Below are 21,679 nucleotides of genomic sequence, written 5' to 3'. Positions count from 1 at the left end.
CCATGGCCATAGGTGTCTGGGGTGTGCTGGTGGAGGTGACATCACATTTCGTACACCCCGAGCCTCCAGTACTGCTCGCCTGGTCCCCCCATTGCTAAGGTAAAAGGAAGACATTTATCTAGACTCTTCTCCGTCTTGGTCCCTCGGTGGTGGAATGAACTTCCCCTTGAGGTCAGAACAGCTCAGTCGCTGAGAATCTTTAAAGAATATTTAGATGAACTTGTAACCTTCTTATTGTCTGACTTATGTATAGAAACTACAACATAGTGAATAAAAAGATTGTATTCATAGTTGGGGGTCCTAATGAACCGGAACTGACCACTTCATCGATAGTAACTTGAAAGCACGTTGTAAGTCGCTCTGGATAAGGGCGTCTGCCAAATGCCTTAAATGTAAATGTAAATATTCCTGTACTGATCACGATTAGTATGGCATTTCATGGTGGCTAAGACTGTGCCCCGCCCCCTTCCCAATTCAAAGTGCAAACTGAGAAGAAAGTGGCAACAGGAAGGCCGTGCTTCCTGTCCCAGAGATTGGAACATCATGTGAACATTCCACCGGGAATATTACCCAATTCCCACAGCTCACAGCACCACCAAGTCTGGTGATGTCATGTATCTAGTGAGCCGCCAGGAAACCAGAAATGCTCACATTTACAATGACATGTTCTGACAATTATTAAAGGTCAGTGCAGAAATGATCTTTTTTCATCGTGAACAACATTTGTGTCATTTTGTGTTTATCTTCATCCTCATCATCGCTGCTTTCTGTTATTCTTGTTCCTGACGATCATTTCCTGTCGTGTGCCTACAGGGCGGATTCGGGACTTTTGGAGTTACAACACAACAGGGCCCATGATCCAGACAGAACATGCGGTCGGTGAGGGAGTGTCTGTGTTTTCCCAGAGAGGAAAACCATGTCTGTTGCTGGTTCTGTGGGTGAGACAGAGCTTGAGATATGAGGGAGGGGGACAGCCTGAGGGGTGGAGAGGAACTGTAACGGTTCATTTATTTATAAGCTCTGGTAGCGCAGGGTCCCACTGCACCCACCGTAATCAGTAATAGTGGCAGATAACTCCAGAGGCATTCTGGGAATACTGAGGAGCCTGTTTTCCATAAATGGACAAAATAAAAAGCATCAACCTTATGCAACCAGACCTTTAAGACGATGTTCTATTAGAAATGCTTTTCTGTGAAAGGCGCACTCCTATTTTACCCCCGTAATTAAAGATTTAGAGTTCAGGAACTGATGACCCAGGATTTCAGATATGGACTAACAGATAAAGACCAACCATGTCATTTTTACACAGCACTATGTTCTCTACATTTACAAAAGAACCATGTTAAAAAGACAAACCAGGTTCCTCAAGAACCATCTGTCTGCGGAAAACGCGAGATACGTTGTACCTGCAGCTTAGTGCAAACTCAGCTCAGGGGGTGAATGGCAGCAATGAATAAAACCGAAATGAGCCGCACTTTCCGAGTATGTCATTAAAATAAAGCGGCATAGACGTATTTAACCAGTTTACAGGCGATGTTTATTCCTATTTCATTTCTAATACATTTACAGCATTTATCAGCATTTATCAACAAAGATGGGGTGGTAGTAGCCTAGTGGGTATCACACTCGCCTATGAACCAGAAGACCCAGGTTCAAATCCCACTTACTACCATTGTGTCCTAAATGTAAATGTATCAGAGGCCCTTATCCAGAGCGACTTACAATCAGTAGTTACAGATCTCCTGGAGCAACTCAGGGTTAAGTGTCTTGCTCAGGGATACAATGGTAGTAAGTGGCGTTTGAACCTGGGTCTTCTGCTTCATAGGCGAGTGTGTTACCCGCTAGGTTACTACCACCCCGAATTAAATAACATGAATGTTATTTAATATTGACTGTCATCCATGTCACTTCTGCAGTCAAAAACATGGTGAGGATATTAACTGTACTAGAGCTGTCCAGCAGTTGCAGTGCATGATAGTACACTGCATGCATAATGCATGCAAATTCTTCTTCTCTCATTTTTAAAAAAAATCTATAAAATATTTGCATCATATACAGTATATTGGATAATATTTGAACCAGCTAAATTTATTTATTCATTCAGGTCGGTTTAAGAGGAAAATGTCTCAACACAAATTCTTCAGTTTCATGTGCGTAGTCATGTCCTGGAACAGGCCGCCTGAGTTTCACGGTGGAGAAGCAGCTGCAGACGCTGGTTAAGCACCAGCATTTCCCAACACAGCACCACAGGAGGGTGAACCCACTAACACCAGCACTTCCCGTGAGACCCTGCGGTGGGCTGCTTTGCACCGGTGAAAAGCCTGCTCTCATCTGGAGGAGATTTCCCCGCGTTAAATTGCTGCGGGAGGTCTTGATCTCCCAGCAGCAATCGCAGAAAGCGCCTGTTCGCTCTGCGCCCTGGTTTCTAAATCGCCCACCTCCAGGATCGGACTGAGATGAGATCACCATACAAAACAAACATATTCTGGGCGTAAGGCCTCCATGCGGACCCGGGATCAGCCCGACAGTGAGTGTCAACAGCGAATTCCCGCAGGTCGCTCCAGGGCTTTTTCAGCTCGGCTTCCTGCCGTGCTGCAGAAACTCTGTTTTGCTTCGCTGTGCTTTTTTTTGCTGTGGCACCATTGCTGGTTTGGGTGGAGCAGGAATTCGAGTTAATCTCAGCGAGGATCTCGAGACTCCAATTGGGCTGCTATGAGTGGAACAAAGAAACGGTGCCCTGTTCTCTCTGGTTAACCCCATGTTGCTCTGGTTAAGGCCACACTACTCATATGCATCGTTTATATGACCTTAATCAACTGTATTGTCAGTTTCAACAATATTCTGGCTGACTAGGGAACAAAAAAACTAGGGAACAAAACTATATTTTGACCACTGTGAGGAAAACGTAACTTTTTGAATCTCTGTGGTCCACTTTTGCAGAGTAGTGTACACACGAGCAGCATGGCAGCAGCCCCGTCACTGCAGGACGTCACTGACTCTGCGAAGAGTGAACCATCCGATGCACCAAAAGCATTCCTTCAGCAGATGTGCTCCATGTGACACTCAAATGTGAACAGCTAGTCAACACAAAAAATGTTGAGCCAGGCAGTAACTCTTCACGGCAGTGAAGAGCCCAGCCCGAGTTAATTAGCAAATACGGCCCCAATATTTTATTGCCGCTCAGTGTTTGCGTTCTTTTACAGAACATATTTGCATGAAGATGACAGTCAGCCAAATAGCTAATTAGCATCTTGCGTTAAAGGCCGATTGGGTTTTAATGAGAGAGGTGACTGGATCAAAAGCTCTGCCATGACCGGTGAAAAGCTGTTAATTTTTACATTTACATTTACAGCATTTATCAGACGCCCTTATCCAGAGCGACTTACAATCAGTAGTTACAGGGACAGTCCCCCCCTGGAGACATTCAGGGATAAGTGTCTTGCTCAGGGACACAATGGTAGTAAGTGGGGTTTGAACCTAGGTGTTCTGGTTTATAGGTGAGTGTGTTACCCACTAGGCTACTACCACCCGTTAATGGCAGAAATCCCCACAGATCCCTGTCAGAAACATGTCACCTGAGGACAGACTGGACACCATGATAGAGGTAATGTGGGGTGGTAGTAGGCTAGCGGGGTGACACACTCGCCTATGTAAAGTGAAGTGATTGTCACATGTGATACACAGCAGCACAGCACACGGTGCACACAGTGAAATCTGTCCTCTGCATTTAACCCATCACCCTTGGTGAGCAGTGGGCAGCCATGACAGGCGCCCAGGGAGCAGTGTGTGGGGACGGTGCTTTGCTCAGTGGGATTCGAACTGGCAACCTGATTACGGGGCCGCTTCCTTAACCGCTAGGTCACCACTGCCCCTAAATGAACCAGAAGACCACAAAGTCCCAGGTTCAAACCCCACTACCATTGTGTCCCTGAGCAAGACACTTAACCCTGAGCGTCTCCAGGGGGACTGTCCCTGTAACTACTGATGGTCATCGAGACATTTTTAGGCCAGGCAGGAAATGTGCAATGTGCAAATGATAAAAAAACACTCATGCAAGAGTACAATTTCCCTGTCTGTCCAACACAAGTAAGCTGATAAGTTGAACTCAAGTTCCAACAATACAGCAATCAGTGCATCAGTATTCAAGATTCTCATTTTTAATGTAATGTAAAGACATTGTTGAAATAAAAGAATATGTTGTTATCGCTGAACTTTCTGCAAATTCTGTTTCTTCAAATTCTATTTTTATTTTTTCACAGCATGGTTCATATGGGAGGATGCAGTGCTGCTATGTGGAGTGGGGAGACTCCGGAAGGGTCAGAGATCCACCAAGCAGACAGACTATCACAGGTCGTGCAAGAAAATTGTTTGGCAACTTTTTACCCCTGATGGCACAATGACATGATGGCTGAGAATTGTCCCAATTCTGGCATTTTTTGGGCATAAAATGAGGGTCGGAAGGCACTTGGATCGGGTTGACCCATATCTGGCGGCTGGCCCGCAGGACCCATCCTGCTGAAGCTGAGTGTTCCTCTCCATCAGCCCCTCAGCGCTGAAGAGGGTCGCCCGGTGCCAAGGGCAGGACCGGGTGCCAACTCTGGGGGGCAGGGCTGGTTCCCACGGCACCGCCATCCTTGGCCATGAAAACCATCTGTCGCCGCTCCATGCCACAGCGCCGGGTGGATGCCCTGCTGATGCACCACTCACCCGTCTAACTGGGTGGAGAAACAGGACAATGGAGAGGTGACGTTGCCTGATGTCAGGGCAGATGACGTTTAAGTGACAAAAAGGAAGGGCCAGCGTTCCTTTCTGCTTGGATAAAGAGACGATGAAGGGGTCTGAATGAGTTTTCATCAATGTAATGTACTGCAGGATAAAAAAAGGGACAATAGTTATTGTATTGTTTGCTTTTTTTGCTGCTTTTCAAGCTATTGATTTGAAACTTGCCCACCCTGTGCTTTTATTCTACTCACCTTCTTTCAGTTTTTCTTTTTTTTTTTTTCCTTCCCCAAACAAATACAAGGACACACACACACACACACACCCTGATCTCAACAGCCTTACATAAGGTCATGACCCCCAGTGCAGTGGTGACCTGTAGTATTGGTGGCCAGGCTGGGCAGAACAGCGACTGTTCTGATAATGAGTGAAAATGACAACCTAAAAGTGCAACCCAGGCTACACACACACACACACACACACACACACACACACACACAGACAAGCACTCTGGTGAAGGTGTTTATTGTACATTCTGAAATTTCCACCAGGTGTGGTGGTAAAATAAAACTGAATACATTTTTTTTTAAATGCAAATCAGAATGAGGGGTGTCATCCGTCTCTTCAGATCAGCATGAGGAACGCACTCACTCACACACACACACACACACACACACACACTTAGCAACAAACACACAGCTGCAGTTAATTGTGACCATTAAAGGAAAAGAGTCTGTCTCTGAGTCTGTCTCCGGCTGTACCACGAGCTCCGTGATCAAATTAAATCCCCTCCCCAGGGGAGCGCTGGCGTAATTCAGTGGGAGGATGGTTTCCCCCCGCTGGCCTCCGCCTGAAGAATCCTGGGAAAAGGCCACTTCAGGGCCCATCCCCCGCCGTCGCCAGTGCCCAGGAGCGCGGACTGGGCTCGGTTCAAACAACACGAGAGTAAAAAGTACTTAAACGTTTTTTTTTTTTTTTTTTTCTAACGCGACAGGGTGGAAAGGCACGGTGAGCGGTCAGCTCTCTGCTGGAGATGTAAACACACATCTGTGAGGTTGGTTGATTCTGAGGGGAGTGTGTTTTACTCCCTATGGCTGCAACGGAAGGGCCACACACACACACACACACACACACATCCCTTCACTGGAATTTTCGTTCAGCAGAGTGACCACACTGGGTACACAACAGTCTGTAGAAACGTCACATTGGCAGTAGGATCGATGACGTGAGTGTTTTTTTTTTTTTTTTCAATCGTTAGAACACCACTTGTCTAGAACAGGTCTGTGTTGGAACAAGGCTTCATACGGCCACCTTCTCCCCCGCGGGTGGCGTTCTATCCAGCTGCTGCTGGTGATTCCACAGACCACGAGAATATGGAAGAACTTGTTCTCCTCCCGATATATATTGCTCGAAACGGTGCGGGCTACAAACTCTCAGGGCCGCCCAAAGGGCCCCTGGGGTCCTAGGCTTGGTCATACATGTGCAGCGCTTCCTCCAGTTTGCCCGTGATCTTCTGGAAGAAGGCGATCTGCTCTCTCAGGTGGTGCTGCATCTGCGCCTTGAAGTCGCGCACGCGGATGCGGTGGAAGTGCTGGATTTCGGCCATCGTGGCGAAGGAGATGATGTTGCAGCGGTCCCGGACCCCCTCCGCCTGTGCGCTCTCCATCCGGCCCTCCTCCACGTGCTTCTGGCTCTCCTTCACTTTAGTCAGGGCACCTGAGAGACATGGACACACAGTTCAAAGCCCGATCAGCCATTTTGCATTAAGCACGCAGTAGAGAACGAAGGCAAATGGAGAAGAAAGGGAGACGTATTGACAGGAGCGGGTTTAAATCGTCCAGAATGAGGAAGTACGCGGAGTGTGTGAGAGCTGTCAATCATGCTTACAGGCTCCTCCCATCTTCTGGGTTTTTATGAAATTGTTAAGAGCCGTGGTGACCTGGTATTATCTTCTGCTCCTGTCGGCCTGCGCAAGTCACATCTCACACCTCTGCATGCAGCTTCCTTTGTTTATAGCATGAAGACTGTGGGAAGTAACACTTGTCTGAGCAGAACCGACGTAGAAAGCCTCAACAGTTGCTAATAGGAATTTGCAGTCTTGAGTTGTATTCAGTTTTGCATTTAAATGTCTTGGCAACTAAACGGCATAATAAATACCTCTAATGGGGGTAGTGGTGGCCTAGCGGTTAAGGAAGCGGCCCTGTAATCAGTAGGTTGCCGGTTCGAATCCCGATCCGCCAAGGTGCCACTGAGCAAAGCACCGTCCCCACACACTGCTCCCCGGGCGCCTGTCATGGCTGCCCACTGCTCATTCAGGGTGATGGGTTAAATGCAGAGGACACATTTCACTGTGTGCACTGTGTGCTGTGTATCACATGTGACAATCACTTCACTTTCTTCTTCTTTCTTCTTCTTCTCTTGCAAGGTGCACAGTGATTGACAGCACGCATGTCAACTTTTCAGATTGAGAGGCCTACAGTTTAGGGGTTAGGTTTCAGGCAATGGGAGTTGCAACGAATGGTTTTCAGTAATCTGTAGCTGTAGATAAGCAGCAGAGCTGAAGAAGGAACGTTACACAGCGATATGGAGACCAAACTGGCAAAAATGTGGAAACAGTGAATGCAGGAGAGGAGGTGGATGGAAACACTCATGTCTGGCTGATTCACCAACACATGCTGCAGCAGAGGAACTTCAATATTACATAAGGCTGATTATGCAACGCGCGTGACCCCGTTAATGTGCTGCTGTCCCTACAAACCCAATCAAGTCGGCCAGCACTGGGGCCTTCATTCAGATAGAAGGGTCTTATTTAGAAAGAATGGATGACTTTACATTTACAGCATTTATCAGAGCAACTTACAGTAGTTACAGGGACAGTCCCCCTGGAGACACTCAAGTTAAGTGTCTTGCTCAGAGACACAATGGGAGTTTGGACCTGTGAATTTCTTGGTCTTCTGGTTCAAAGTCAAGCTTGTTACCCACTGGGCTCCTACCGCCCTTTTTGACATCCGTGTCCTTTGTTCCAGAGGTAAGGTGTCAGAACGGGACAGGCCGATGGATGGACAAATCAGATATCCGGTTTGCCAAAGAGAAGGTGTGAGTGGTGTCGAGTGCAAGGGCACTTTCACCTGCTGGTACAGGAGCAGTGCAATTACTGCAATTGATTCTGGGTGTGTTTCAGGAAGTCCGAGCTGCGGCTAAGATTACTGGAACTGAACATGAAAAAGAAGACCAACAATCGAACCTCTCCCAAATCTTTAACGTGTATCATTTCTAGAAAACACTCAAACGCCACCACCTAATGTCCTGGGATGATGCCACTGGCAACAACTGAAAGTGAGTAACATACACAGGCTAAATCACACGCCTCAGATCTCATCTGAAATCTATGAGGAGCAGAGGAGAACCAATGGTCCACGTTCAACTATCTCTATGAATACATAAGGTGAGGCAATGTGCCCATGAGTGTATAAAATGTTGATTCGGGGTGGAAATGGGACCTAAAAACAGTCGAGTCTGTGTCTCAGTTTGTGGTCTCCACCACAAAAAAAGGGACAAAAAAGTTTCACAAAAAAGTGACGACAGTGACTTCCTGTTCAACATGAGTGTAATGTGCCGAGTGTTTCTCTTTAATTCACGTTCTCCTCTTTCTGGACTATTTTCGGTGGCGTAATTTTCCATCTGTCGCGCAGAGATGTGCAGCTCAGCATGAGGTGTAATGCACTGCTGCCACGTACAGCAAACATGGCCACTGATTCAGACACCAGACACGCCCCACAGGCCCAGTGACATCTCTCACACCCATGACATCAGAAACGACTGAATGAAGTGACCCCTTTTATGTCTTTCTTACCAGGGGTCAAGAATATTCAGGGAGAATTTGCTGACAAAAAAAAAAATACAACATCTGATAGATGAGGTAACTAAAAATGGCACCACAATATTTTATTGCAATAGTGATATTTATCGTTATAGTCTCCAGGGGTCTTGGGGTCAAAACTGTCTGTTGTTGGAATGTTGGAACTGGACTGTCCTTCTAACGCCATCTCTAAAGAGATAAAGTGAGCACCATCTTTGTCATAAGCTTCCTTTCCTTCTTTCTTATTTCTATTTCTAGTCAGTGTCCATCATTAAAAGTCAAGAGACTAGTCAGAATCATTCATTAGTAAAATATAGTAAAGACACAAGTAATAATTTTTCTATTGCTAGTGAGTGTCTGCTCCGAGGTTTAATTTTGCGGAACTTTGACCTTCGTGATGCATTGTTGTGCGACCAACAGAAAAGGACCATCAAAGTGGCTCTGAGACCAAGATGGAGGAGAGGTTGATTACACCAGTGGTTATAAGTTGATTAAAGCGATTCAATTCAACCGTATAATCTTACCACCACACCGGAGAAAAATATCTGATGCTAGAGGCCTGCCAAGCGTGCTTTTGACAGTAAATATTGCTTATTGTTGCCAGTAGGCCATGTTTAATGCTGCTATGTAAGAGAAACAGGTTAAAAAGGGCAGGTTACTCAATTTCATGTTTAACATGTTTAACAGTTAAGAAAATTCATTCATAACTTAGAAATGTAGAAATCAAACCTAAGAATCACGCTACTCTATCTCCCAAAATGCATCCTGGGTTCATGTCTCCACCAAGGAAGTGGATGGCCTTGCACTCGGCCGTTTACATGTGTAAAAAACGTGTTTTGTCACACCAGGAGACATTTTCCCTTTAAAACCAGCAATAAACTTTGAGCCGCTGTCGCTCTTTTACTGGATCAGAGAACATGGGCCCGATGTGCAACCATGAGATGCCCATAACCATAACAGTTCACCCGGTTTTCCTGGGTAACCCAGCTGAATCTGGTCCTCGTCCAAGTGCATCCTGGGGTTCTGGGGTCATGTCTCCTCCAAGAAAGTAATGGACGTGTACATGAATAAAAAAAAAAAACTTTTTTGTCACACCGGGAGACATTTTCCCTTTAAAACCAGCAATAAACTTAAAGCCGCTGTCGCTCTTTTACTGGATCAGAGAACATGGGCCCAATGTGCAACCATGAGATGCCCATAACGGTTTTCCCGGGTAACCCAGATGAATCTGGTCCTCGTCCAAGAGAAAATTGTTGAGAAAATCACTGTCATTCACCTGTTAGTGCTAATCTATGTATGCAGCCCCGCTCTAAAAGGAAGTGAATGCCGGTTAAAGAGCCGAAGTCATCAGTCACACCTGATATTATAAGCATTGACATCATGTAAATAAACCTGCGTTACCTGGTCTAAATGTTAAAATATAACGTTTTTCGAACGTTCAGCCAGTGTTCACCTTTTTCGGTGTGCGTCGCGAGCAGATGCTGCCGTTCACACCGTCAGGACAACATGATGAATGCTGGAGCGCTCGGCCGGGCTTTGCTGTATAAACGGCGCGGTTATCAGAAAGCGCGTGGGTCACCCACTGCCCGGTGACAACGTAGGTGTGTTCTACAGGTCCAAGTCCATGCAGTGAGTGCGTGTGTGTTTGTGCAGCTATTAAAATTCTATCAACAAGGTCATTTCTGATTAAATAAAAAAAAAAAAAGAAAGAAAAGAGGGACATGTTAATAATTTGCTATGGAAGAATTTAAAGCAAATGCCGTTTGACCACGTGCACCATTGTTACTTGTTACTGCAGGGGGGCCGAAACTGGACTCGGAGGACGAAGAAGATCTGGAGCCTGAACTGTTTCATCAGAACACCCGGTACGCAATGAACTTCCTGGTTCCTCCAGAGCTTTTAGAGACGCAGCCTCGGGGCTCAATAAAGCCTATATCAGCAGTAGGCACACAAACACACAAATAATCAGCACGTACACACACACACACAAAACAAACAGGAATTCATTCTTTATCACAGCCATTTTGCGTCTGAACTTCATCTCCTCACGCCGGTGTAACGGATGTCTACCAACATAATACCGTGGTCATTAACAAACTCCATATGCTGGATCGCAGCTCGTGATGGAGCTGGGGGGTTGGGGGGGTCTCGCATCCCAGGCGCTGACGCATCCCCAAAAAACGCTCCGCAGTTTCCGGCGCAGGAATTTAACCGCTTCGTCCTCTGCCGGTCCTTCGGTCCCAGGGACCTTACTTCTCCAAACGCACTGCACAACTTACACATGTGACCGAAACACTCTTACTCCTCATAAAACGATGTAGTGGTCACTGATCTGAACGTTTTTTTTAACGTTTACAACCGTCGAATAACATTTTCACAGAACAAACTGGCCGAAATGTACAGATTAGTGACCCCTACATTCCCTCTTCATTCAGCAGTAGACCTTAAAAGAATCATGTCAGAGTTGGAACGTGATAATAACTTCACAATAACATTGATACAACAATGCTTGATATTTTACAGGACAACTGTGTACAATAAAGTAGTGACACATGCATAACTGAGGAAGACAAACTCAAAATAAGAAATGATATAAAAAAACAAAAAATTTCTGCAAAAAATTGCAGAAACAATTTTTTAAAGGTGTTTTAAGATCACTGCTGTCTGGAGAAAATGGCCTTCTGTTCCTCCCTTGGTTGTATCCCCAGTAGGTGAGACACCTATGAGCCAGATGACCACAAAGTCACAGGTTCAAAGTCCACCTCCTACCACTGTGTCCTCGAGCAAGTCTCCAGTCCCAGTAACTACTGACTGCGCGTCACTCTGGAGGTGAAACACAGTTTTTCAAACAACATATGCTGATACAGGACATCCACGTATCATTTACATTTACAGCATTTATCAGACGCCCTTATCCAGAATGACATACAATCAGTAGTTACAGGGACAGTCCCCCCCTGGAGCAACTCAGGGTTAAGTGTCTTGCTCAGGGACACAATGGTAGTAAGTGGGATTTGAACCTGGGTCTTCTGGTCCATAGGCGAGTGTGATCCCCCTAGGTTACTACCACCCAGTATACACAGGCAGTATACACAGATATTGTCCCTCTCCCTCTCCCAAGTCCTTAACCACTTCGTCCTGTCACTCAGGGCTGCGGGTCACTGGGTACGGGACGCCAACCGCAGGGCGCACACACACCATTCACTCGCACACTCATGCCCACGGCCAGTCCATCCAGTATACATGCCTTTAGACAGCGGAAGGAAACCGGAGAGCCCGCGAGGAGCGGACCTCCTCGTTAGTACGGTGGTAGTATACCCGCTTGTCATGCGGGAGACCGGGGTTCGAATCCCCGTCGATCGAGGTTTTTTGGGGCAGTGGTGGCCCAGCGGTTAAGGAAGCGGCCCCGTAATCAGAAGGATGCCGGTTCGAATCCCGATCCGCCAAGGTGCCACTGAGCAAAGCACCGTCCCCACACACTGCTCCCCGGGTGCCTGTCATGGCTGCCCACTGCTCACCAAGGGTGATGGGTTAAATGCAGAGGACAAATTTCACTGTGTGCACCGTGTGCTGTGTATCACAAGTGACAATCACTTCACATTAAACTGTAGGAAACGCGGGGGGAGCGTGCAAACTCCGCCCACACAAGGTCCGAGCCGGGAATCAAACTCGCAACCTTGGATTAATTATATTCAATGTGATCCACTTTAACACACACGAATTCAGGAGGCCTACATTTAACAGAGAATTTCTACATAATGGGAGCTGGTTAAGCAAGTCAAGAGTGTGTGTGTGTGTGTGTAAATAGTGTGTGTGTGTGTGTGTGTGTGTGTGTGTGTGTGTGTCTCACACTCCAATGGAAAATGGCTGACCGCTCATTAAATCCCCCTTTCCACACACCCGCCTGCGCTGTAATCATTTCCACTCACTGACAGGTCAGCAGTCACAGCAAACAAACGCCCACCGCACACACACACACACACACACTAGCCATGTGACTCGGGTGCATATGTGTGAGTGTGCGGCGTCCTCCCGTTCATTGCGATGATGGGACTCCTACCTTTCTGAACGTGTATGATGTCGGGGTAGTTGGCCAGGTGGCCTTGGTAGAGCGCTAGCAGGTCCATTATCGGGTCCAGGTCCTGTCTGGGCTGCTCGGCGAAGAATTCGCCGATGGCCTCGTAGGCGTCGCCTGTGTAGGCGATGGCGTGATTCAGGCCAACGGAGTAGGCCTGCTGGTCCAGCTCAAACACTTGACTCAGGGCCTTGAAGGACTGTCCCACCTTCTGGTACTCCTTCTTGAAGCCGGCGATCTGCTTGCGGGCGAACTCGCTCAGCGTGGCGTTGACGTGCAGCACGCTCTCGTCCATCCTCTTGGTGAAGGCCTTGAAGCCGTCCGTCTTGCTGTCCACCTCCTGCAGGTCGAGCGGGGCGGCCGGCGTGCTGATGGTCAGGAAGAAGTTGGCGCCCACCATGTCGTCCTTCTCCGCCTTCCTCTTGCCCTGCTTCCAGGCCTTCTCGTCCGTGCTGCTGCAGGTCAGGAAGTGCTGGAAGACGTCACAACGCGCCAGCACCGGGTGGCTGGTCATGTGGTTCATCCACCATATGAGACCTTTCCTCCGCTTGGAGATGAAGTCCTCCTCAAACCTGCCCGTGGCCTGCTTCTCGGGGATGTGGGGCACGGAGATGACCGGAAACTTCTCCACCAGCCGGGCATAGAGCCAGTCAAAGTGCTTGTACCTCCGGTTCACCTGGGTGTGGGTGTGGGTGGGCGTCAGTTTGTAGGAGATGTAGCTCTTCATGCCCTTGAATTTGGTTTGTTTGGTGGGGTCGTCGATGGTACAGGCGAACGGGTACGGGTTCTCCTGCCACTCGGGACCATAGGGCCCCATCACCACGTAGATCTTGTCCCCGTCCTTCACGAAGCCCGAGGCTTCGCCCAGCACGAAGGCCTCGCCTCCCGACTTGACGAACGTGGAGAAGCGGTTGAGGTTCCTGCTGACGGTGGCAGAACTTTTTGCCTGCTGGGCATTGCCAGCCCTGCTCATGGAGGAGGTGGACACCCGGTAGGTGGAGGGTCCGTTTCCTTCAAAGTCGTGGAGACCTCCAATCCCAGCAGGCTCATCAGCCACCGTGGAGGCGTCGTCCCAGTCCTCGTCCCAGTCCTCATCGCTGCCCTGGCTGGGCTGGTACCCGTGCTGGCCCGGATGTTGGGAGAAAGTTGAGAAGCTGGGAACCGCGTCAGACGCTGCGCTGGGAATGCTGGGAACGCTGGGAATGTTGGCGTAGCGGTTCCCGTCTCCAGATGTTGCCGGGTCGCTCTTCAGAATCTCCACGTAGGACGCGGGCAGGAGTCCCCTCTCGCCCCGGCTGTTGGTCCCCTCCAGCCAGCCCTCGATGTCCTGGTCGGTGTGCAGCAACACCACCTCGTTCTCCCGGACCGACACCTCCCCGGGGTTCTCCGAGTGGAAGTCGTACAGAGCCCGGGCCCTCAGCGCCATGGCCGGGATGACGCGCAACAGGAGCGGCTAACTCTGCATCGGGAGCGGGTCCGACGACCCCGTCACCCCGCGGCCTCGGTCGGGTAAAAAGCCGAGCGGGCGAGGGCCCGGCCGCCTCAACTTCGCTGCAGGGAGAAGCAGAAGACGCGTCCAGCCTCCGCAGCTCCGGAGCGAAGAGTCCGTCCCGCCGCCGCCGCCGCTGTCCCACAACAAGAGCGAACTCCCCGGCCTCCCCCCCGGATCCCTCCCTCCCTCTCTTGGCTCCTCCCCCTCCTCACTCGCAGCAGCGGACGGTCGCGGTTGCCAGGTGGCGAGGAAATCAAGCAGCCGAGCATGAAGCAACGCTGGTTCTATATAAACCCACACACGAACACCTTATATTTCGTTATATTATTTTTGAAGGCCTCGTTAGAAGAAACGTTCCGCAGATAAACTGCAATCGGAAAATGTGAGCTCGCAAGGGCAAGCGGAAATATGGGCGTCGTAGTAAGGGGCCAAAGGGGAATTATTTTCAAGGGCCCAACAGAATAAGGTGCCCTCGAAGCCTGAAATAAAGCTAGGATCACAAGGAACCACAGGACTGGAAAATCCCCAAACCACAATAATACAGTGAAAACTATGCGAACCTGGCAACCTCTGCCAGCATCAGCGCAGGGTACCGCAATTGAGGGAGGGGCCAGATGACGTGCCCTGAGACAGCCAATCATACGAGACAAAGTGATAATGGAGGAGGGGCCTAGATGCAAAGCACTATTTCTCGTTTTGGTGAGTAATTTCATCACCGTAAAGTAATAATACGGGCCTGGAACGCTATGCACTGGTTGCAGTTAATTATAAAAATGAGGATCAGCTGCCTTTTTGTGCCAGGCGTTGTGTTAGTTTTAGTTTTAAACTGAGTTCTAAATGTTCATCTTAAACAGGAGCAAAGTTTGCAGGTTTCAAAATTAATTTAACACACCAACCATGTCATGTTTTTGAGAAACGCCTCTTTAAAACTCAACCTCTGTCTCTAAGCTTTGAAAAATCCCCCAAATTCTCACTGTTGTGATCATATGATTAATCCTGCATAAAACAATACATTTAGTTTCTACATGTTATAAATTTATTGAAGAATAAACATTGCATTACTTATAGTAATTCCCAAAACTGTAACCTGACTCGCTGTAAACATTTACACAATCACAGGCCCGTCATGGAGTCTCTTTAGCCTTGACCACCAGAATCCCATCATGGCATATGCCCTGGCATCTCATACTGCCGACTGAAGCCATACTGCCGTGCTCGTCCATCCTGGCTCCATGGCTCTGTCTGAGCAACACCCACAAACACCTGAACCAGACTGTCTATGCTCCCCACATCAGGCCTGGGCGGGGGCGAAGAGCTTATGCTGTTCTGTGCATTCTTCAGGGTCCCTCCCGCCAAAGCTGGACTGGCATGTGGGCTACAGTCACCTCGCCATGACTTCTGTGCTGCTATGGCAGGGCTCAGGTCAGATCAACATCGGCTAAAATCCGCAGAGCCACTCAGAACTTTTCCCCTGCAGGGCAGGACGGGGGCTGCCCTTATTTTAGGCACAACAGTGATGAACCAGGTGATTAGATTCACATGCTGACCAGAGGAGGCACAAACACACACACCTATTTATTCTCTTCATTGGAAGAGAGCAACAGCAAACAGCGTTAACAGCAATTTTTCATATTTTACTTACTGCAGCTCATGAAACTGAATTTGCTTTTATAATGTTACCTATACGTCTACATACTTTTGTTTAAAGTTTATTAGCTTTCAGGCAAAAGTAAAGATAATGAACACTGGACAAGACCATCTCTCCTTGTATGTATCACAAGGCTTTGGTTTGGCTTCATTATTTAGTGCGACACTAGCGACAGCTAGTGGCAAACTGGTTCATTACGGTAGCATTGTACTTGAAAGGATTATTTTATAGTGTTTTTCATATTATTATTAGGCTTATACACAAATCACTAAATATACAATGTTGTCAAAAAACTGCCACCCCAAGAGGTCGTCACCTGAAATGGTTCTCCAACAGTCTTGAAGGAGTTCCCAGAGGTGTTTAGCACTTGTTGGCCCCTTTGCCTTCACTCTGCGGTCCAGCTCACCCCAAACCATCTGGATTGGGTTCAGGTCCGGTGACTGTGGAGGTCAGGTCTCCACTTTTTGTTAAGTACGTAACTCCACATGTGTTCATCCGTAGTTTTGATGCCTTCAGTGAGAATCTACCAATGTAAATGGTCCTGAAAATAAAGAAAACACATTGAATGAGAAGGTGTGTGCCTGTACTGTATATATGTACAACTCATCAAATAATTACACGTCCCATTAAGATTCAGCGATGACGTCACCGAGCGACTGCCTGGGCGCGATAATTTAATTATGTGTTTTTCGCTCATGGATTTTAGTGTCCTCAGTTTTTTTTCCGTTTTTGTAGGTTTTTTTGTTGTCATTTATGGTAAAGTGAAGTACAGGACATGCAGGAGCCTGTAGCATCCGGGCGGACACACACACACACACACACACACACTCCCTCTTTGCAACTTTTCCTCTCCGCGGAAAAGCAGAAAGTCTGGAGATACAGGGAAGGAGATGCAGGAACAGCCTCGGACCATGAACGCGGTAGGTGTTTCGTTTGAATACCGCACGTTTTCATCCAATCGAGGCATCCCTTTTTTTTTTTCAATTTCAATTTTGTTCATGCCTAAATCGCGGGCATGCACATCATGCCAATCCCCTCAAACTAAATTTGCGGGAGCAGCGCGATAAAATATCTCGTTCATTAAGCTAAAAAAAAAAAAAAAAAAACTCGCGGCTCATTGAAAGGCACCGGTTGCCTGGCAACATGTAAGATGAAAAGCCTGTTTGATTCATGAACTCAGAAATCAATCAGATGTAATAAATACGTTTTATAAACCCTGTTCATTGCACTGTCCTTTTTTAATTAATCGATTTCAGGGATAGGCATTCATATGTCATTAAAATGCGATTCAGACCTTTGACTGGGATTTACGAATAAAACAGAAATTAGAATGTGTATGAAGTTCAGTTTTCTAAGAATAGATGCTGATATTTTCCCAGACAATTATAGGCCTGACCCGCCTTTCATTGCTTTCCTGTTGACTGGCTATTTTTACTCGCCGCAGCCTCCGTCATTGTTGCATTGAAATGCATTTCATTGTTGCTTCCATGGCACAGCCGGGCCGATGCCCACGACACCGAATGTTCCGCTTCTTCAAGGTCTTGTTCCACTTCCGTTCTGTGATGATAATTCTGTGGTGGTTCAGTGGCACGACAGCATGAAATCAATTAGCAGTTCAAAGTTGTAAGTGGGGAGCAGTGTGGGGTTGGAGGCCCGCCTTTCTGGATGGCATCTAAGACAGCGTAGACGCAGGAAGCGGCCAGTGGAAGGAACTCAATCCAAATAAATATCATCTTTAGATCAAGTGCCAGAACAGGATCCTGGATGTGCAAAAACACAACTGAATATATTACGTTTGCCAGTGAAAGTAATGGAATATTACAGAGGGTTACTGTTGATAATTTACACCTTTTGACTATGGTCACTTTGCAGGAGGGGGGTAGCAGCCTTGTGGGTTACACACTCAAACCTAAGTCACAGGTTCAAACCCCACTTACCAACCAATCCTTGTAACTTCTGACTGTTCGTCGTTCTGGATAACGGCGTCTGATAAATGCCATAAAAATGTATTCAACGGCATTAGAATCATTAAACCCTGTAGGTCATAGATGTTGGAACTTGGCTCAGGTTTCTGGCTGTAGGTTTGGGGATTTTTCCCGTTTCACTGCAGTTTGTGAAAGTATTGAGCAAATCTTCGGCACCTTACGCCACACCTACATTGTGTCACTTTACCAGGCGCCAGGTATGAATTGAAATACAGAGGGACGTTGCGATATCAGAATACAAACACTGATGCTCCTGTAAACAAGCACAGAGGTATGAAATGGCCATTAATCCAATTTATAGTTTAATTTTGGCACAGAGTGGCTACTGATCCCATAATCCTTGTGGAGGAGATCCCACTGCTAATCTCCACTCATCCCTCTCTCTCTCTCCTGCTCTGCCTGTCGGGGATGTGTTTTTAATGAATGGGGAAGCCTGGACGAGTCTCCTCCCTTGCCGGTGACGGAGGTCTGTTTATTCCCGGCTGCTCGCTGGATTCGGAAGCGTGCTCGGCGTATCAGGCTGGTGTGGTTTGTTTGTGTGGTGCAGGGCTGTTGCCGGGGACGATGTCTGAACACATTCATCTGTCTCTAGCTCTGTGCAGGATTGGCTTTTACACGGTAAGGGGGAAAGGAACAGCGCATTTGTGTCTTTGTATTCATTTATTTTTTTTTAATAGCCGTTTTTGGACGTAAAGTAAATAAGTCACATGCTCAGATGTCTCTCGATTTTTACGCCGATGTGCCGCGGTGCTGCTTGGTGTGCGATAAACACCTGTGGACTCATGGGAAACCGAGCTGCAGCGCCACTCATGGTGGCGGCAGGTGTGGGTGACAGGGGAACAACAAACCTCACCCCGGCCTGACCGTCAGCTCCACCTTTCTGATTCTGAGTCTCCAGGAGTCCGCTCGCCTGGAGTAATTTCATTAGGAGCTGGTGCTTTCCTTTAATGGAGTCTTGGTGGGCATGTTGACTGTTATCTCTGATAGCAGGCCCCGTATTTTGGACCAGGTCCCGATATGTGGACGTGCATCTGTGCTTGTGATGCCCCGGAGGGGACATTAGGACAGAATTTGACACGGCATGGGACAGCTAATCGGCACTCAGGCCCATAACAGGCAGCAGGTCAGGAAGTTATTACAGCATGGCATCCAGTTGATAATGGACTGGGTTGCTAATGGTTCCCAGGTTCAGGTGGCACTTTGCTTCCAAGCCTTCAGCCAAACTGGGCAAAATGCTAAAAGGTATCGAAGCTGAAAAGGGGACGTGGCTCTGCAATATTTAGGTGAAATTCTTGGTGTTTCACAAATTTGCTCGCATGAATGTTTAAACATGAAACATGGTGGAAGTAGCCTAGTAGGGTGGTAGTAGCCTCGTGGGTAACACACTCGCCTATGAACCAGAAGACCCAGGTTCAAACCCCGCTTACTACCATTGTGTCCCTGCGCAAGACACTTAACCCTGAGTTGCTCCAGGGGGGGACTGTCCCTGTAACTACTGATTGTAAATCGCTCTGGATAAGGACGTCTCATAAATGCTGTAAATGTAATGCAAATGTAAATGAGTATTTTACTGAATTGGTGCCATTGGTCTTGGTCTTGTTTCTATGCTCCTCATATATTATTTAAATGATTGCTCTGCAACACAAATGTTCCTTTGTGTAAAATTAGATTTAATGTGTTGGACGGTAGATACTGTGTTTAATAGTCCTGCTCGTGTTACCTTTTTCGCAGAGGCCGCGGGGTGCGGAAAAAGTAGCGTGGTGTGCCGCATGCAGCAGGACTCATCATTAAGGGTTGAATGGGGGGAAACTGGTAGCTGGGGTTTCCGTCGTAACCTCTGGGCACGTGTTGGGCGCGTGCCTGCGCCAGACGCACACGAGTCTCATGTTTATTCACCTCCGCAGATGGGTCATTAAAAGGGGCAAGAGTCCCTCGGGTCAACACTGTGATGTTAGTGCTGCTACTGGGTCAGTTTCCTTACCTGCTAGGCCACCACTGCCACACTGTCATAGTGCATGTTATTTTCCCCCACCCTCTCCATAATCACATAGGTTTTAGATTAATAAATATGTTTATAATGGAAAACATGGATTTCAGAAGAATTAAAATTGAAAAAAATGGAATTTAGGAAAAATTAAAACAGATTTTAGGAATGTATAGGGTCCTATACATTTATGGGATTTATCAGACACCCTTATCTAGAGCAACTTACAACCAGTAATTACAGGGACAGTCCCCCCCTGGAGACACTCCGTGTTAAATGTTTTGCTCAGGACACAATGGTGGTAAGTGGGGTTTGATTTTATGACTTTGCAGTCTTCTGGTTTGTAGATGAGTCTGTGCTCCTTACAACAATGCAATGGTCTCTAGAACAAGTGACCCAGGGAAAAAAAGATCAATGGACAGAATATGACCGAAATCACAGGCAGATTTGAATCCATCATTTGGAATGTGAATGAAATTACTGTGTCTTTCATGGTGCATGTCGAATAGAGAACTCCGTAACTCAATGCTTTACATGACACTAAATTAGATTCAGAAGCTTAATTGAATTCAGAAACTTTAAATAATGGCTTTGGTCAACATCTTGATGAGAATTGAAGTTGGACACCCAAGCATAAAGTAGTGCTCAGATCTTTGCAAAAGCTAGTCTACGGCCTTTTGAGCAAGTACAAGCCTAATAGAAACCCTTTCACAAGAAGTCCTCTACGTTCACCTCTACATTCAACAGTCTGTTTTAGTTGCTGTAGTGGTTGCTTTGTATTGCCAGTGCCAGTAAATGACATTAGGTGGTGCTGTTTACCATGAAAAAAACAACAACAACAAGGATCCGCCATCTTCCATCACAGTGGTCAAATAAATAATAAAAAAAAAGATCTCCTGCTTATGGTTAAGAGAAAATATTCATGGTTGTCATAATACATAGAGTGGCAGTCATAAAGCCTGTATTCCATGTGATCTCAGCTGAAGCTGTGGCACAGACCAAATGCAATGACATTGTATTGAAATGCAATTGATAGAAAGGAGAGCCCAGTGCATTTCAATCCGCCAATGTAAAGTAAATTCAGCTCTGGACCAGCAGATGACAGCGTTGCGTTGGTTTTAAATGGACGGTGTTTGTTAGAAACCTCTTCACTGATACACCTGAGGTCAGATTCACAGAGATTGCTTGGTACAGAGTTCTAACCATGGTTGAAGATGGATGGATTGATTGATTTTGCCTCCAGTAACTTGTTCCAGAGTTAAGTCTCACACACACACACACACACACACACACACACACACACACACACACACAGAGACACATGCAGATGCACAGGTGTAAAGTCGTGCACTTCCAGCGAGTGAACCATCCTCCCGGAGGACTTACTTCTGTTGGGTCAGTGGGAGCAACGTTGTTGGGGTGTGATGAGGTGGTGTTCCGCGTCCCCGTCGGCAAAGTGTTCCCCCTGCTGTTGTGGCATTGGTCCCAGAGAGATGGGTGGGCTGGCCGCCTGGGCCAGAAATGTGGTTTGCGTTTACAGTTACGTAAGCATTTCTAGATATTGTTGTTTTTGAAAACTTTGGCTCTGAATAAAGTCAAGAAAAATAAAATAACAAGCAAAAGGGCTCCAAAAGCAAATGTGCCGTGTAAATAACTCCGGGCTCCCTGTGATTGGCCCCTCGCGGTGCAGGCTATTGTGTTCCTTGACCAGACAGTGGGGGAGAAGCAGGGGGCGATGAGGGCCACTGTGGGTGAAGTGGGGGCTGTCGTACGTTTCCGTTGTGTTCCCTTTCTACCTAAGAATTAATAATTAAACAGGTCTGAAATCGAGTTTAAAATCAAAAAGCTGGTGTTCTGATTGGCTACTGCCCTTCTGGCTGACTGTGGGTACATGAGGTTGGATGTTTGATGTAAGAG

At 47.3% G+C, this 21,679-nt stretch overlaps 2 protein-coding genes across 4 annotated transcripts in view; one reads left to right on the top strand and one right to left on the bottom strand.

Moving 5' to 3' along the window:
- Positions 1–4,208: 4,208 nt before the first annotated feature.
- snx18a (sorting nexin 18a) lies at positions 4,209–14,279 on the bottom strand. 2 transcript variants are annotated; one of them, XM_028995211.1, is made up of 2 exons: positions 12,639–14,279; positions 4,209–4,866 (listed from the first exon to the last, which is right to left on the bottom strand). In XM_028995211.1, exons 1-2 carry the CDS (start codon positions 14,077–14,079, stop codon positions 4,760–4,762), a joined length of 1,548 nt encoding a protein of 515 aa, XP_028851044.1. In that variant the 5' UTR covers positions 14,080–14,279; the 3' UTR covers positions 4,209–4,759. The 2 variants fall into 2 exon arrangements, with proteins under 2 accessions (XP_028851044.1, XP_028851042.1); XM_028995209.1 differs by lacking the exon at positions 4,209–4,866 and adding an exon at positions 5,229–6,435.
- A 2,402-nt stretch (positions 14,280–16,681) lies between these two features.
- The window catches only part of arl15a (ADP-ribosylation factor-like 15a), a 73,446-nt gene continuing 68,448 nt past the window's right edge, over positions 16,682–21,679 (top strand). The window contains exon 1 of one of the 2 annotated variants that reach the window (XM_028995213.1): positions 16,682–16,713. In XM_028995213.1, coding sequence (XP_028851046.1) covers positions 16,684–16,713 — 30 coding nt within the window. In that variant the 5' untranslated portion in view covers positions 16,682–16,683. Of the gene's footprint in view, positions 16,714–18,187; positions 18,397–21,679 lie in introns of those variants that run through there. The other variant, XM_028995212.1, reaches the window with a different exon arrangement.

The sequence above is a fragment of the Denticeps clupeoides genome, chromosome 11 (genome assembly GCF_900700375.1).
Source record: "Denticeps clupeoides chromosome 11, fDenClu1.1, whole genome shotgun sequence".
NCBI classification, from domain to species: domain Eukaryota; kingdom Metazoa; phylum Chordata; class Actinopteri; order Clupeiformes; family Denticipitidae; genus Denticeps; species Denticeps clupeoides.
This window is presented reverse-complemented; position numbering and strand designations above follow the sequence as displayed.